We start from the raw sequence: 18482 nt of genomic DNA on the forward strand, positions 1-18482 counted from the left end.
CATACTTATGAATAGCCATTCGTCTGAAATATTTGCGAAAAAGCTTTTCCTGCATCTAACAGATGTTCCTTGATCACATGATAGATCGCAAGCGATATAGCCACTGCAGATTTTATAGTGCATTAGCACATTTAGAAAATAATAGAAAATATGGTGGTGGTGGAATGTGCGCTTTTGTTACGGTCTTTACGGCACCGCAGAAGTGCGGTTTTAAAAACGCAACCGCTCTAGTTTGGTAATAGTTCATCTTCTGAGAATTGACTTTTTATTCTGTTAACCATTATCATTCGTTCAATTTTCGTTTTGATGTTGGTTGCACTGAGACCGAACGAAACTAAAAACGTCAAAATTTTCGACGACGTCACGCGTCAATCAATTAAATTTATTATTTTTATTTTGTGTATCAAAAATAATCTAAAGTAACAAAAATACTTAGCGGGTTAATCTAGAATCAAGATGTCCTGCCGCAATGCTTCGCACGCTGGTAGCTGGTACACGGAAAATGGTAAGTAATCATCAATTGATCATGGAATTCATGGAAGTGTTATGTTAAATGTTAGAAATGGAAGGAAAATATCTCCTCCCCGTATGTATGATCGTATTCTACATTATTTTGCAGCTAATTATAAAATTATTTCACTGAAATAAAATATTTATTGCATTCGTAATGCAAAGTTTATTGACCTTTCCGAAAAAACGGGATTCTTTGTTCTATTCCTGTTCAGGAATAAAGACATTGTAAAATTATTAAGAACGAAATCATTGTTGAAAAATAATTAATAGGTTTTATTATAGCTTTCCATTTCTAAAAACTATTCGGATTAGTACTTAAAATTAATTTTACTTCGATTGATAATATTATTTATTTTGTAACAATAGACGTCAGCGCATTTCCGAACGCTGCCGGATCCGTTTTGTCTATGGTCGGTTGCCATGACAATAAAAGTGACAGTTCGCCATTTAAAAATATCAACGGCAATACGGCAAACGAAGAATCGCATCACAAACCATGTCGGACGCTAAAAAGAAACCCTTCACGCCTCCCGTACCCAAAGCGATGTCAAACAAGACGAAAAGAGCTTCAACAAGCTCTGCGCCGCCATCGCGGGTGCTCCCACCGGCAAGAGTACCACAATCCGTCATGAAAGACCGTTTAGCAGCGTCCCGGGCTAAAGTGAAACAAAACACTACAGTCCTAGCCGACGGAGACACCACCCTGGCTGGGCTAGACCCTTCGCTGCCAGAATTTGAGGAGTTCAACCGCTCTGCAGCTTACGGAAAGTTTCTGGGTGCTTTGCTGCAGGATTGCCTTCTGGAGGAAAAGATCGCTCGGGAGGAGACAGATATGGATGTTCAGATGACTCACCTGGCCAATCGCATGCAGGCCACTGTGGAACTGCTGGATAAGACCAGTAAGAGGGTCAAGGAGGTCACATTTGCTGTGGAACAAAAGAGGTTAGTTGTGTTAATGTTTTTATTGTGATATCCTAGATAGTGATAGTGATAGCTAGAGTGCCCTCGAGTTTAGAAAGTGAGGAAATTACAGTGTAAGTTTTATTACTGCCAGACCCAATATTGTTTACAATTGCTATTATGATGAAGGAATATTTTTAAGGAAACCCATACATTTAGTTGTGTGAATCAACTAACCTACAGTGTACCAGCATGGTAAAAATAGTCCAAGCTTAGGAAGGCAGTTTAAACCTTGTCTATTGTATTATCTATTGTGCCAAACTGATTTTCCACATTTATGGGGTGACTAGCTAATAAGGCACCTAAGTTCACGCCATAAAGCCTATATTGTGTTGTAGTAAATATTGTCTAAGGTTCCATACATGTAAGACCGATGCAGGCACTGACACCCCCATAAAAAGTAGAATACCGCCTCACCCACATTTCCTCTGTCTTTTCCAGATTATTAGACCTGAAACAGCAAGATTGCGTCAAATTCCAAGAACTCTCCGAGCAATCCAACACAGACGCCATGCTACAACACCTCAAGAATCTAGAACAATCATCATTGGACCAACTACAGACTGTCAACGTCGACTTTGGCTTCAACAAGTTAACGGGACACCAGCAACTTACAGACGCAGTGACAGACGCAATACACGGATTGGACGAGATAAAGAAACATTCTGATCTAGACTTAAATAAGTTTAAAGAGTATGAAAGCTGCAAAACGACGTTGGAAGATTTGGACAAGGAAAGAATGGACTTTGAAAGCTTAAAAAGGAATTTTGAGAAGAAATTTCCGAATTACAGCGAGAGGCTGTTGAAGCAAATATCGGATACTGTTGCTAAGATTGCAGACAGTGATTTGGACGATGAAGAGGACTGATTGAGTTGTTTCTTTTGTATAATATGCGTATTAAATGTTCCTACAGGGTTGTATTAATGTAGATATTCTATTCTATTCTTGTTTTGTATGGCACTTGTACTGTGCGTGACTAGGACAGTAAATTCCGCCAATATCATGTGTTGAAATAGGAAACAGTAGAGCAAGTTGAAATGTACGGTGGTATTTATGACTACATTCTAAATAATCGCGTACCTTGGCTTGATGAAGTTATTAACTATTAATGGAGATAGATAAAAGAGAAAATAAAGTAAATTAAATAACGAAACCCAGCTGGTTGGGTCCCATGTAAACAACTTTTATTCACACTTATTCATTGACTACTGAAAAAAATCTATAAGATAGTTAAATAATGGAGATATCGTTGTTTTATTATGAAATATAGTTTTTTTCTAAATAAACGTTGTTTTTTTTATCAAAACTTATTTTTGAGAAAATTACATATCAAACCTACATTATACTCTGTTTGCTGTCGCGAGAGTCCCGGATTCAATCCCCGGCCAGAACAGATATTTGTCTGGTATTGTCTATGCCCCAAGGATGGGTAGCCCTAGCCCTTATTACACTCATGTCTACTCAACGAAGTAGTTCGTTGGTATACTTATAGTTTTTTTTTTCAAATCTACGTAATATATTACTGCATTGCTATTGGTAGGTAGGTATTAACAATGACCCATCTCACTCAGTCAATATCAGAAATGTGCGACAGACATACTCAGTATTCGTTTTTAATAAAAAAAAAACACCATTTACTGGGTTTGCGCCAGGCATGGCTTTTGATGAACAAATTCTTAATTATTCATTCGTTTTAAAAAAGATAACCTGCTCCATAGGGTTTATTCATTTGTTAAAAAAAGATTACCAAGTACTCCATTGGGTTTGCAGCAGGCATGGCCTTTGATGAACAAATTCTTCATATTTTACGTTGATTCTCTGCAGGTACGGAGCTATCCCGTCAGCTGGACATGTGGCTGGCGAAGGCGGACCTCACACACGGTCCGGCCAGGGCCATCATCGCTCCGTGAGTATTGTCTGTGGCGTGGGACGCCCTCTGAACCGACGACTTTCGAATGGCGTAGTGGTTAGTGGCCCTGACTGCTATGCCGAAGGTCCCGGGTTCGATTCCCGGCTGGGGCAGATATTTGTTTAAAGACAGATATTTGTACTCGGGTCTTGGGTGTTGATATTTATATTTAGTATCTATCTATCTATGTATTTGTGTAGATATATCAGCTGTCCGGCACCCATAACACAGGTTCTGCCTAGCTTGGGGTCGGATGGCCGTGTGTGAGATGTCCCCACATATTATTATATTATTATTATTATTACTTTAGTCAGTCGTAAAGCTAATTTAGCAACTGAAGAAAAGTTTATTAGGGCAAAACAAATTAAATAATTTTCCAAATTTTACAAGTTGCAAAGGTAGCATTGTAGTAGCGGATAGTGGCTGGTAGAGGACTAAAGACTGAGTATTGTGAGCTTGGGGAGATCTGTCCTACAGTTAAATGTGACGAAGGTTCTGGATTCGATTCCCTTCGCAATACTGACCCTGATTCGTAATGTCGTCGTGATAACCTCTTATTCAGGCATTCATTTGAAAAGTAGTAGTAGTAGGACGACCGAATGGCGTAGTGGTTAGTGACCCTGACTACTGAGCCGATGGTCCCGGGTTCGATTCCCGGCTGGGGCAGATATTTGTTTAAACACAGATATTTGTTCTCGGGTCTTGGATGTGCCCGTAAAATGGCAATAGGCCCGCCCCCTATTACATTGGGACTAACATAACACTCTGGCGAAAAGTGGGTGCAGCAATGCACCTCTGCCTACCCCGCAAGGGAGTACATTAGTACAAGGCGTGAGTGCGTGTGTAGTAGTAGGTTGCGCTGGGTGCACGAAAGCAACACCTTTTATTTCAGATTAATTATAGTATTTTGTTACATAAATACATAATAGTTTGTTTGTTTACAGTCACGCGGGCTACTCTTACTGCGGGGCTTGCGCAGCCTTCGCCTACCGACAAGTCAGCCCCGTCGTCGTGTGAGTACCTACTTATACACTTGTAGGCACACTGCACCCTGAAGGCCTAGCACAGGACACAAGACGTGACAAGTTTTGCGTCACGCTGAATCATGTCGCACGGCCTCGAGAGCCAGTGCGACGAAATACTTAAGTCACGCCTTGACGTGCGCCCAATGCTAGGCCTTCTCGGCTACTATTGTTTCGACAGAAAGTAAAAAACTTTTCAAAATCTAACATTAATAGAATACCTCGTTACAGCTAGGATGATTCCATTCCAAAGAAATGAGGTTGGCTTGAGTTAGCCAGGCCAGCATAAACGCTCTAATACAAGTAATCCCATACTTCCGTATTTCTTAAATTGTACCTAATTGTCGTAATATCCTGACTATGTACTGGGAGATTCACTTCACTTTCACTATGACTTTATTTATTTGTGTAATTTACACTATATAATACATAATTATAAGTAATGCAATGTTAGGCCTACCACATTGACGTGCGCCTTGTGTTACTATTGTTGTGCCTTTTGGACTACTATTGTTCCAGCAAAAAGTAAAAAACTTTTCTAAATCCAACAATTAAGTACATATATTAAACCTTGTTACAGCTTACAGCTACGTTGATTCCATTCCAAAGAAATGAGGTTTGCTTGGGTTAGCCAGACCAGCATATTATAAACGCTCTAATACAAGTAATCCCATACTTCCGTATTTCTTAAATTGTACCTAAGTGTCCTAATATCCTGACTATGTACTATGAGATTCAATGTACCCGAAAGCGACGGTGCGGTGACATTATACAGGATGTTGCAAAAAGGGTATACTAAGCCGAAACCAGCATGTGCAGCATGTTATATCTAAGCCCGAATCTGAAATCAGCACATGCTGGTTTCGGCTTAGTATACCCTTTTTGCAACATCCTGTATTTATGTGTCTTATAAAGTGTACTATTTCCCAGTAAGCGCATCTTCATCCTGGGCCCCTCCCACCACGTGCGGCTCGGCGGCTGCGCGCTCTCCCCGCTCGACAAGTACCGCACGCCGCTCTACGACCTCACCATAGACAAGCAGAGTGAGTAGAATTAGTAGAGGTATATCTACAGGGTGTTACAAACAGCCGAAACGGGTGCCTCAAGGGGTCATTCTTAAAGATTTGGAAAATTTAGGCAAACCAGCGTTCCTTCCATCAAGGGGTTGTCTGGCAGAGATAAGACCGCCTTTTGTACCCTTATTTAGTTACAACTTGTAAACGTTATTATTCTTTTCGGTGCACAAATAAAGTGTATTCTATCTATTATCCAATTCCAATATGAAGGGTACTTACAGGAAAAGAAGGGACTCATTGATGTCGATTCAGAAGGCACATGAAAAATGTGATGTACGGAGACATTCATAAAGCCTAATTTTAAACCAAGAATTTAAGGTCATAACAGCACTAAAATTAGAATTTAGAATTAGAATAGACATCAATGATCCCCTTCTTTTTCTGTACCCTTCATAATATGTTATATCTAAATCTCTCTCTCCCACCAGTTTACGCGGAGCTAGAAGCGACTCGCCAGTTCGAGTGGATGGACGTGCAGACCGACGAGGATGAACATTCTATAGAGATGATGCTGCCGTACATAGCCAAGGTATACACTTTGTTAAATACAGGGTGTCGTGAAAGTGGTGTACTAAACCGATACCTACATCTACATGTGCAGCATGGTATATCTAAGCCCGAAAACAGGAATCAGAATTTCAAAATTCGCAACAGTACACCACTTTGCAATACGGGGTATTACAAAACAGGTGTATTAACCCACTTTTGTTGTTATTCTGGGCAACTTTTGACTCCCAAAGTTATCATTTTTGTTTTCAACATCTACATTATAACTATAGTCTCATGTATACTTGGAGCTAGAAGCGACTCGCCAGTTCGAGTGGATGGACGTGCAGACCGACGAGGATGAACACTCCATAGAGATGATGCTGCCGTACATAGCCAAGGTATACAGTTTGTTAAATACAGGGCGTTGCGAAAGTGGTGTACTAAGCCGAAAGGCGAAAAAGTTGCTCAGAAAGACTGGTGACTTTGGGTCACCCCTTTCAGGTAAGTTACCACTGTTGGGACACTCTGTATAGCATGAGTTCTATGAAAGATGCCAAATCCATCGTTGGTATACGGATAGTTCTTTAAATTATATGTAGAACATCAACATTATAACTATTTAATAAGACATCCATGTTTAGCAGGTTAAAAATAAAACGCATTACAAGTAGGGAATGCAATCTCGTCTCGCAGAGATCTCGATGTCGCGAGATCTCGGCCATTTTTTACGAGATTGAATCTCGTCAAATTTTGTACGAGATCTCGCGAGATAACGAGATCGAAAAATGCAGCGTGACGACGTGTTTTTCATGCAAAATATGTGTTTTTTGACAAACCATTTTCAGACAAACTAACTTGGCTTTCCTAACCTTGTAACCTACCTACCTTGTACCTTGATAACTTCATCTTCTACTTTAAACTTATTGTATTTGATTAATACGATCTCACAACATTTATTTTCAAACTCGTGAAGTTAAATTCTTGTTTTTATTTATAAACAGTAATGTTGTATTACTCTTAATTATTGAAACTAAAGCAATACTTAATATAGATCATTAATTTGTTACCAATATTTTATGAATTTGAACTTATTAGCTACAGTAGGGACTTATGATAATTAGGTATAGACATAAACAAATGTTATTAGAGTTAGAGACAAAATAATAAGTACTCTGCTGTTGATTTTTGAAAGAAACTTACATTATTTTAATAACTAACAACGAAGTTACTATTTAATTACAAATCATCTCAGTTCCTACTTCCATTCTCCCAATCTCGCGAGATCTCGTAATTTGCGAGATCTCGCTAGGTGGAAATCTCGTACGAGATTGCATTCCCTAATTACAAGTATTATAATTATTTGTGTCATATTTTTGTAGGTGATGGAGGAATACAAGTCTGGCTTCACCATCATTCCCATCCTGGTGGGGTCGCTGACCAATGAGAAACAGGCCAAGTAAGTAAAATAAAAAAATAATTGAATATTTCCCAGGACGGGATTTGAATCCGGAACTCTTGGCTCTAGAGTCAGCGCTCTGCCAGACATTTAATTTTGAAGTAAAAACTTGTGAGTTTACATGTTACAACTGTTAGAAGGCCAAAATTAGTAGTAGTAGACGCTGCCATACGTTTTGTGCGTTAGACTAAGTTTGTAACTGTGTTCTTGTTTTGTTTAGTTCTAAAAGAAAAATACCTCCCATTTAAGCATACGAAAATAATATCCTTCGAATTGTCTTACCCTAACCTCAATTTTATTTATGAAGAAAAACTTATACAACAATAGTACCATAAAAAGACACTAAAGTTTCTTCCTCATTTCCTCTCAGATACGGCTCAATCCTAGCCCCCTACCTAGCGGACCCACAGAACCTGTTCGTGATCTCGTCCGACTTCTGCCACTGGGGCGCGCGCTTCCGCTACCAGTGGCGGGACCAGCGCCCGCACATACACCAGAGCATCGAGTGGCTCGATAAACAGGTAACATGAGAAAAGGAGGCCAGCTCAGCATGTGCTGTAGACAATGAGACTTCTGCCACTGGGGCGCGCGCTTCCGCTACCAGTGGCGGGACCAGCGCCCGCACATACATCAGAGCATCGAGTGGCTCGATAAACAGGTAACATGAGAAAAGGAGGCCAGCTCAGCATGTGCTGTAGACAATGAGACTTCTGCCACTGGGGCGCGCGCTTCCGCTACCAGTGGCGGGACCAGCGCCCGCACATACACCAGAGCATCGAGTGGCTTGATAAACAGGTAACTAGAGAAAAGGAGGCCAGCTCAGCATGTGCTGTAGACAAAGAGACTTCTGCCACTGGGGCGCGCGCTTCCGCTACCAGTGGCGGGACCAGCGCCCGCACATACACCAGAGCATCGAGTGGCTTGATAAACAGGTAACTAGAGAAAAGGAGGCCAGCCCAGCATGTGCTGTAGACAATGAGACTTCTGCCACTGGGGCGCGCGCTTCCGCTACCAGTGGCGGGACCAGCGCCCGCACATACACCAGAGCATCGAGTGGCTTGATAAACAGGTAACTAGAGAAAAGGAGGCCAGCTCAGCATGTGCTGTAGACAATGAGACTTCTGCCACTGGGGCGCGCGCTTCCGCTACCAGTGGCGGGACCAGCGCCCGCACATACACCAGAGCATCGAGTGGCTTGATAAACAGGTAACATGAGAAAAGGAGGCCAGCTCAGCATGTGCTGTAGACAATGAGACTTCTGCCACTGGGGCGCGCGCTTCCGCTACCAGTGGCGGGACCAGCGCCCGCACATACACCAGAGCATCGAGTGGCTTGATAAACAGGTAACTAGAGAAAAGGAGGCCAGCTCAGCATGTGCTGTAGACAATGAGGCTGGTGGCTGGTAGCTGGTAGGTAGCTATACTATAATATACAGGACGCTTCCGCTACCAGTGGCGGGACCAGCGCCCGCACATACATCAGAGCATCGAGTGGCTTGACAAACAGGTAACTATAGTCTGTTTTTTAATCTCAGATACTAAATCGATAGATTCTGAACGGTTCACAGTCGATTGCCCCGCGAGTAAGTGACCGTATCGTTTGATTGGCGCATTATTTGACACACTGACTACAACAACGAACGAGCATCGAGTGGCTCGACAAACAGGTACGACAAAAGGGCTACAGCTCAGCATGTGCTGTAGACAATAAGACTTCTGCCACTGGGGCGCGCGCTTCCGCTACCAGTGGCGGGACCAGCGCCCGCACATACATCAGAGCATCGAGTGGCTTGACAAACAGGTAACTAGAGAAAAGGAGGCCAGCTCAGCATGTGCTGCAGACAATGAGGCTGGTAGCTGGTAGGTAGCTATACTATAATATACAGGATGCTTCCGCTACCAGTGGCGCGACCAGCGCCCGCGCATATACCAGAGCATCGAGTGGCTCGACATACAGGTAGCATGAGAAAAGGGCTACAGCTCAGCATGTGCTGTAGACAATGAGACTTCTGCCACTGGGGCGCGCGCTTCCGCTACCAGTGGCGGGACCAGCGCCCGCACATACACCAGAGCATCGAGTGGCTTGATAAACAGGTAACTAGAGAAAAGGAGGCCAGCTCAGCATGTGCTGTAGACAATAAGACTTCTGCCACTGGGGCGCGCGCTTCCGCTACCAGTGGCGGGACCAGCGCCCGCACATACACCAGAGCATCGAGTGGCTGGATAAACAGGTAACTAGAGAAAAGGGGGCCAGCTCAGCATGTGCTGTAGACAATGAGACTTCTGCCACTGGGGCGCGCGCTTCCGCTACCAGTGGCGCGACCAGCGCCCGCACATACACCAGAGCATCGAGTGGCTTGATAAACAGGTAACTAGAGAAAAGGGGGCCAGCTCAGCATGTGCTGTAGACAATGAGGCTTCTGCCACTGGGGCGCGCGCTTCCGCTACCAGTGGCGGGACCAGCGCCCGCACATACATCAGAGCATCGAGTGGCTTGATAAACAGGTAACAGCTCAGCATGTGCTGTAGACAATAATGCCACAGGTTGCAGCTGGGATTTATAAGGTGACCTCAGTCGCATAATATAGTCTTTACTTCGTACATAAACATAACACTATCTATGACAATAAAAAACTAAACCACTGAAAGAAATAAACTCCAGCTAAAGTAAATAGGTACACAGGTAGCTATACTATAATATACAAGATGCTTCCGCTACCAGTGGCGCGACCAGCGTCCGCACATACACCAGAGCATCGAGTGGCTTGATAAACAGGTAACTAGAGAAAAGGGCTACAGCTCAGCATGTGCTGTAGACAATAGCTATACTATAATATACAAGATGCTTCCGCTACCAGTGGCGGGACCAGCGCCCGCACATACACCAGAGCATCGAGTGGCTTGATAAACAGGTAACTAGAGAAAAGGGGGCCAGCTCAGCATGTGCTGTAGACAATGAGACTTCTGCCACTGGGGCGCGCGCTTCCGCTACCAGTGGCGGGACCAGCGCCCGCACATACATCAGAGCATCGAGTGGCTTGACAAACAGGTAACTAGAGAAAAGGAGGCCAGCTCAGCATGTGCTGTAGACAATGAGACTTCTGCCACTGGGGCGCGCGCTTCCGCTACCAGTGGCGGGACCAGCGCCCGCACATACATCAGAGCATCGAGTGGCTTGACAAACAGGTAACTAGAGAAAAGGAGGCCAGCTCAGCATGTGCTGTAGACAATGAGACTTCTGCCACTGGGGCGCGCGCTTCCGCTACCAGTGGAGGGACCAGCGCCCGCACATACACCAGAGCATCGAGTGGCTTGATAAACAGGTAACTAGAGAAAAGGAGGCCAGCTCAGCATGTGCTGTAGACAATGAGACTTCTGCCACTGGGGCGCGCGCTTCCGCTACCAGTGGCGGGACCAGCGCCCGCACATACACCAGAGCATCGAGTGGCTTGATAAACAGGTAGCTATAGACAGATAGATAGATAGACCTACATTCATAATTATACGCTCACGACGAAGGAGTCAAGGACAGCGCCCGGCGGCGATAGACTAGAGCATCGAGTGGCTCGACACACAGGTAACACGACAAAAAGGCTACAGCTCAGCATGTGCTGTGGACAATAAGGCCACAGCGATCAATATGACCGCAGTCGCAGTCTCTCGCACATAACACTATCTCTGACAGTAAAAATCTAAACCAAGATCGGTTCAGCCGTTTGGAAGCTACGCAACCAGAGACAAATACCTAGAACAGCGCCCTGCGATACACCAGAGCATCGAGTGGCTCCACACACAGGTAGGAGAAAAGACCGCCAGCTCAGCATGTGCTGTAGACAATAAGGCTGCGTTGGTTTTCAGCTGGCCCTTATAAGGTGACCTCCGTCATATAATGTAGTCTTTACTTCATATTATTATGTAACACAGACATACACAGGTAGCTATACTTACTATAGTATACGGCCATTATTATTAGGCTTATCATTAGTAGGCTCATACTATAATTGAAAATTGCAGAAAATGCTTTTTTTTTAATTAAAGTTAATGATTTTATTTCAGGGCATGAACATAATCGAGACATTAGACCCGCGCGCGTTCTCCTCGTACCTGGACAAGTACAACAACACCATCTGCGGGCGCCACCCCATCGCCGTGCTGCTGCAGGTCAGCGTTAAACACATTTACATTAAACAGAGAAGGAATGCTGCCAGCCTCTTCGGAACCATCCCGGGCGACGGCAGCGAACTAAAAGAAATATTCTACCTTTAATAAACCTCTGCCTGACCTCTGTCTATTAAAGGTAGAATATTTCCGAGCCATCATCTTTTATTTTATAGTTTAGTAAATTTATTTACAAAAGCACCCTACAATTTATAGACACATAATAGATTTGCCGAACCGTGAGGTTTGTTATTGTTGTTGTTTGAACACAACGTGGGACGCCCTCCGGCTGAATTAGGAAATAGGAGGTCAGAGTGTTGTGTAACCCCTTGGAAGAGGCCTATGTCGGTGACATTGAATGTGAAGCTATGTAACCACATCCATTATAAACCTTCACTAGCTCTTCAAGAAATCTGACTGACTAGCTCGTTCACCACGGCGACTAACCCTATTTCTGCTTTATTATTTTACACCGACGAGACGCTAAGAAAAGAATACTGATACCCGTATTCATAGAACTTATAAAGTGTCTAAATAGTCGATAAACACACTAGTTCCAAATAGTCTTACCACACACAACCGTCGAACACACAAGCGTCTGTTCTGTACATTCACCTGCCAAGGCGACCGTCACTAATAAAATTCCCCCGCATTAACATCAAAATAATTATTTTTTCACAGGCAGTGGAAAAGCTCCGCACTCAGCAGAATGCGCCCAAGATGTCGATGAAGTTCCTCAAGTACGCTCAATCATCTCAGTGCGAGACCATGCAGGACTCCTCCGTGTCCTACGCCAGCGCGTCGCTTGTCTTCGAGTAGACTGTCTACTGAGCTAGGCCTCTTCGAGTAGACTGTCTACTGAGCTAGGCCACTTCGAGTCGACTGTCTACTGAGCTAGGTTCCTTCGAGTAGACTGTCTACTTAGCTACGGCCGCTTAGAGTAGAACGTCTACTGAGCTAGGTCTCTTCGAGTAGACTTTCTACTGAGTAGACCGGACTACTCTTAGATTTACGATATAAGTAGCAACGAGATGGAGGGTCGTGCGAAAGAAATGACTCTCTCAGTGACATCCCATATTGTTCGTATGTCGTTAATATAAGGGTCTACTGGCATTAACGTAGCGTACGTCAGGTCGTCGTTTGTGTTCGAGTAGACAGTCTACTAAGCTAGGCCTCTTCGAGTAGACAGTCTACTGGTCAGATCTTTTAAGTAGACTGGTCTACTGGCATGTACATAGCGTATGCTAGCGCGTTGCCTCTCTTCGAGTAGACCGTCTACTGGTCTACTGGCCTGATGTTTTGAGTAGACTGGTCTACTGGTCAGATATTTTAAATAGACCGGTCTACTGGTTTGGAATTTCTATTGGACTGGTCTTTTGAGTAGACCGGTCTACTGGTAAGTTAGTCGAGTAAACTGGTCTACTGGCCTGGCCTTTTGAGTAGAGCGGTCTACTGGCTTAGTCTTTCAACAGGCACAGTTGTATATAACATAGAGTTGTGTCTTTTTAGAAGACTGGAGCAGTTTACATGCGTGATCTATTCAGTAGATGCTCTTATGAAGGGCTCGCACGGTGCACAATTAAAACGTGACAAAAGTTCTCCGTCGCGCTCGCTCTTGAGGCTGCGTGGTGCAAAACATTTGTCACGTCTTAATTGCGCCCCGTGCTAGTCCTTCTGGTATTCTTAATAAGAGGGTATTGTTCTCAGTTGGCATGTGTTATATAAACCTTAACTGTAAGTTTTTAATCAGTTTAAACTTAAATATGTTTTGTACGTACGTACATGGAATAGTTGAAATATTTTTTTTTACAAGTTATTACATCTGCCATAGTGGTGAATTTAAGTAAATGTGTAAGCCTAACAATTTGCATTTAGATGTGATACCAAGAACTATCTATACATAAATGGTTGTCTGATTTACAAAGGTTTTTTTCTTGTACCGGAATGAATTTGTTTCTTAACTTAATATACCTATTTAAATTGACATTTTTATGTTATACAGTCTAGCTATATCTACACTTGTCCAAAATTAATAATGCACATGCAGATCTTCACACCCGAATCATTAAATCGTAAGAGCCTTAAAAATAACACTTGCATTTTGCACCTTGTTCGAAAGAAATAGGAGTCAATATCATGTGTCACATAATCGAAAACAACCGATCTGTCAAAGATTTCTATGCGCATTATCCATTTTGGAGCACTGTACCAACTTTGGATTAAGAAAATAACATAATGCTATATACCTACCTAATGTCCATATTTATTAACTTCTAGAGTATAAAATGGTATGTGATACAAATATGTACTATAATATTTAGGTACCGTACCGTTAGGTAATGTAAAATATGTCTAAGCTATCGGACAAACTCATATTTTTTAGTTTTTCTATCTCATACGATTTGTATAACCTAAGCGATTATAATCCGAAAGAAATAAAGAGAAAGAATCACACACACAAAACCTATGGATATAACATGTTGAAAAAAAAGTTCTAAAAATGATCATAATGGCGATTTGTGACCACTTTCGGAATAACATACGCTTTTTGTAATAATGTGAATATCATATGGCCATCGCACAAAAAGTAAACTCAAGTTGACTATTTATTATTTTAGATCGACTGATAAAATATTTCAGGATTTCCGAATTGTCTGGTTTTAGTTAAACAGTTTGTAGCATGTTTGTAACTCTCTTTACTATTAACGATTGGTCTCAAAATGAGCATTTAATAATGCTGAATGGTGTTGTCAATAAATACTTTAGTTTATTAGCATTCTGTTCGTTTCTCTTGTCATCATTGACGTAAAATAGAAACAACCAAACTCGTTTAGAATATTTTAAATGTACTTTTCATTTATCTTGGTGAAAAAACACCAATAACTTCATGTAAGGTTCACTGTGAAAGTATCCTAAATTGGGTATTATTTCACAACATTAATTCATATTTTAATTGATTCTATTATGTTACGAGGACTAGTGGCAACACCGCTCTTGAGGGAGACTGACATTTGATTGACAGAAGGGAATAGATGTCAGGCGAGATGTCAGAAAAAGGAGGCAATTGGGTTTTTGGGATGAAAAATGGTGGTCCGAGTTGTGGATTATAAAAATGTAATTTATTGCTAAAACTATGAATAATGCTGAAAGTCATGGAAATAAACCTATATCGTGTACGTTTGGTGGTTTTACTATAGATCAGAAGCGGTGAGTAACCTTCTCCCATAAATTTTGTTGTTATTCTTGTTGTTGGAATTTATCGGGCCGAGATGAACGTAATATCAAAATGTTGTGTCTTCACCAGTAGATCACACACGAATAGTAGACGCATTTTTCCTGAAATAAAAATGACATATTATGTATCTAGCCTATCTGAAACCTAGTTAAACATTGTGAGATATGGCGTTTCGACTTTCTCCGTGTTCGGCATCATAAGGGTCACAGTGACAGTTAAATAAAGTCCATTTTTCTCTCCACCTTTAATTTGCAAGGTGCGGGTGCCTATATAAATAGAGTGAGTCGCCCGCGCGCCTCAGTTGTAATATCACCATGCAGAAATGACTAGGTTTCAGATAGGCTAGATACATAATATGTCATTTTTATTTCAGGAAAAATGCGTCTATTATGTAGTCTGAGCCTATCTGAAACCTAGTTAAACATTGTGAGATGTGTTTATTATCGCATGGTGGAGAGAAAACCAACTGTGACCCATAAGCTACTGATGAGTATATCAGTAGATAAATATTTGAATCTATAAATTTATAATGCATAGATTTCTAGGTAATAGATATACTAAAAAGAAAGGTATAAGTATACATAAGACTTAAGTACTTCCTTATTATTCCTGACTTGTCAGAAAGTTATGGAAGGTATGTACCTATACATATAGGTAGGTATTTATACATATGGATACACACAGTGCCTCTTCGAAAGCAATACTTATAAGTAATTATTGATCAAAATCTTGTTATTGTCAAGGCAATATTTTTAACATACACTAGCCGAATGGATGGAACCAGTGAAATACTTTGCAACAATATTTAAAAGCTGTAAAGTGTAGAATATCGATCCAGGCCGCTGGGGCTCAGGTCAGCACATGCTGACTAGGGTATGTAATTCTGGACTGACCTCAGAAATGCAGCAGCCGACCCTGGAGCCTCGAGGACCTGCTCAGTCAGCCCCGTACGACGACACGGCCTGCAACACCTGGCGCGGCATCTAGTCCTTGGAACGAGGAGTGGTGCTTGAAGGGAAGATAATTTTACTAAATATCTCAGTCTCATCAGCTACTGGAAAAGATTACATGAAGGCTGTGACACTGGCGGATAACTAAGTATTCAGTTTTTCAAAACATGATGCAGGTCACCTATATTTATATTCTAGATTGACAAGTAACACACAGTCTAATTTTGTATTCTCACTAACTCGGCGGTTAACGAGTTCCTGTGCAGTCCTACTAGGAAGGAAAGTTATTTTATAAGCCTTTGCACCGATTTTGTGGGCTACTATCATTCTGTATCATCATGTGTGAATATTATGAGCTCTGGCAGCATTCCTTGGTAGATGACATCAATTATTAAAGATTGATTAACACAACAATAACAATTATTATAGTTGATAAATGAAACCCGGCTAACATGTCTTAACTGGGTAAGTAAATGATCAGTCATGCCACCAGGATAAGTAAAATGTTCAGTACTTCATATGAAAAACATTAACAAGGTCACCTTTAGGTATGTTCGTCAACACTAAGGGCAGGTCTCGGCCAAAACCTTAAGGCTTCGCCTTGTTGCAACTTCAAAGGTACGTATTTAGGTACCTACTTACATTGTTGTAGGTTCGATTTTGAAACCATTAAGTCAACCTTGATAAAACAAAATAAAATAGCTCGATTAAATAAAGATGGTACGTAAAGATGTTAGTTGTACTTGATCAGACCTGATGCAACGACAGCCAACATAGACTCTCTAATCTGTGGAAGCAACAATCATGGTGGCGGGAACATGGACAGTTGGACGAGCCACCTCGAGCCTGACTTATCAATCAGAACTGACAGTTCGCCAACTATGTAACTATAGGTAAACTTAGGTAGTTAGCTATACCCAAGAAAAAGTCCTTGGACATCGATATGACAGTGGAACGGCGAATAACTGACATTCTTTAAAACAAAAAGGCTTGTTTTTGTTGTCCAGCTAAGGAAGGTTACCTACTTCAGCGACCTGGTATTGCATTCTGAAAGAACTGCGAAGAGTTAATATTATGACTAATAATTATTACTTATTTAGAAAGTTTTCCGCAAACTCTAATAAATCAAGCAGCTACCACGTCACCGCTGCCCGGTTATAACTCTGTACTAGCTTAGTAGATATATATACCAGTTCTAGCCTTCAGCTAGAGGCCAGAGAGCTCCTAAATGAGATGCGAGTACGAGCATGACACAAGTAATTTTTTACTTGGTAACTAGTTACGTAGTTAACTTACTGAAAGATCCATAAAACAGTTGAGGATTACTCAAAATGGAATTGTGAAAACGGCACATCTGCATCTTAACCAGTCAGTCTAAGTAGTTTCAGCAGATACAGTGTTGAAAAATAGTTATGAAACGTTTGCGCCGGAATCGAATTAAAAATACATTTTCATTAGAGAATCCGTTTAGGCATGAATAGGTACTTTCACCCTTTGGATTGTGCTCCAAATGATGACCTTCGAAATTCATAGAAATTTAATGACGACTGCCATTGTTTATTATCTAGCCCCGTACATTGAGTAGGGCCGCGGCTACACGTGATGTGATACACAGTACACAGTAGGTATATGCATGTTCCCAGAATAGTGGAAGTTATAATTTTACCAAAAGGTAGTCGTCTCGTGCAAGAGCACCGTTACTCGATTTATTCGATACACAACTAGTAGACAGCTGCTGCGTAGGAGGTTCACGCATTTTTCAACAAAGAGCTCGGATACACACTCACAATCCACTGGGACATAAGGAAGACAGCTAATATGGTGCCACTCAGAAACCGCGATGACACTCCGATCATGATCACCCGACAGTAGGATCATAATAAATTCGGTAACTTGTGAAGCGGTATGGTATAGCAACAGCGACTTTCACGAAATCAGGAATTAGCTCAGTGCTTTTAGGTTGAACACTCGCCGGTGGGATTCACTTTTCTCATAGCCGAGAAAAGAAAAGACTCAAAGCTGGAATCTGCCGATGTGTCATGACACTTAAGATAGTGTCTGGGGGGTCACTTTATATGACGAAAAACGAACTTTCAGTGCACTGCGGCGCGAGCCGCTCTATCTGTTTGTATGTATTAAACGTGCCGATTGCACGACAGCTCTCGTTCGTTCGTTTCTCATCAGTATAGAGTAACGCTCCTGTACTTACCGTGCGTCACCATTCCCATGAGCAGTCCAATGATCTTTAGGCAGTTTAGAACAAAAGCTGCATTAGACAGTTTCTTCAGCAGAGACATCGAAATAAAAAATTGATTGCACAACTATCCCCAGGAGCAGTCTACAGGTCACTTTGGGCAGTTCAGAAGAAAGCTGCTTTAATAGAATACCCTACCTCAGCGGAGGCATCAAATTGAAGTCCTATAAGACTTTTAGAAGCGGTGCACGTTACCCGATTTGTCGTCATCCATGCCGATGCGGCTACGGCGACTGCTGGTGGTTACTCAGGCTTCGTTGGTGTGCCCTTGTATGGCTAACATGACCAACCTTGGCAGTAAACGTTCGTCTGCATATGCCAAAATCACTGATGAATAGCGCACGTTACTCGATACCTTCTAAATAAGTCACTCATAATGATGGCTGATGATGATGATGACCGTGCTAGCAATAGTGCAGGCGGTTCCGCTGAGCATAAAATCTCTTCCCAGACAGGGGGC

At 42.1% G+C, this 18482-nt stretch overlaps 2 protein-coding genes across 3 annotated transcripts; both read left to right on the top strand.

Annotated features, from left to right (window-relative positions):
* Positions 1-321: 321 nt before the first annotated feature.
* Positions 322-14359, top strand: LOC125488483 (protein MEMO1-like). Of its 2 annotated transcripts, none has more exons than XM_048624180.1 (9): positions 322-505; positions 3299-3380; positions 4328-4396; positions 5336-5448; positions 5910-6010; positions 7350-7426; positions 7797-7947; positions 11482-11586; positions 12265-14359. In XM_048624180.1, exons 1-9 carry the CDS (start codon positions 457-459, stop codon positions 12400-12402), a joined length of 885 nt encoding a protein of 294 aa, XP_048480137.1. In that variant the 5' UTR covers positions 322-456; the 3' UTR covers positions 12403-14359. The 2 variants fall into 2 exon arrangements, with proteins under 2 accessions (XP_048480137.1, XP_048480136.1); XM_048624179.1 differs by lacking the exon at positions 5910-6010 and adding an exon at positions 6268-6368.
* Positions 963-2603, top strand: LOC105385012. Its single transcript, XM_011564374.3, has 2 exons — positions 963-1455; positions 1915-2603. Exons 1-2 carry the CDS (start codon positions 1010-1012, stop codon positions 2339-2341), a joined length of 873 nt encoding a protein of 290 aa, XP_011562676.3. The 5' UTR covers positions 963-1009; the 3' UTR covers positions 2342-2603.
* Positions 14360-18482: the final 4123 nt, after the last annotated feature.

The sequence above is a fragment of the Plutella xylostella genome, chromosome 11 (assembly GCF_932276165.1).
Source record: "Plutella xylostella chromosome 11, ilPluXylo3.1, whole genome shotgun sequence".
Classification (NCBI taxonomy): Eukaryota; Metazoa; Arthropoda; class Insecta; order Lepidoptera; family Plutellidae; genus Plutella; species Plutella xylostella.

Bases quoted from the DNA above. Each gene is read 5' to 3' on its own strand.
- LOC105385012 (XM_011564374.3), top strand. From the start codon at position 1,010: ATGTCGGACGCTAAAAAGAAACCCTTCACGCCTCCCGTACCCAAAGCG. The intron at 1,456-1,914 runs GTTAGTTGTGTT...TGTCTTTTCCAG, and splicing joins TTTGCTGTGGAACAAAAGAG to ATTATTAGACCTGAAACAGC.
- LOC125488483 (XM_048624180.1), top strand. From the start codon at position 457: ATGTCCTGCCGCAATGCTTCGCACGCTGGTAGCTGGTACACGGAAAAT. The intron at 506-3,298 runs GTAAGTAATCAT...GATTCTCTGCAG, and splicing joins TAGCTGGTACACGGAAAATG to GTACGGAGCTATCCCGTCAG. The intron at 7,427-7,796 runs GTAAGTAAAATA...ATTTCCTCTCAG, and splicing joins ACCAATGAGAAACAGGCCAA to ATACGGCTCAATCCTAGCCC.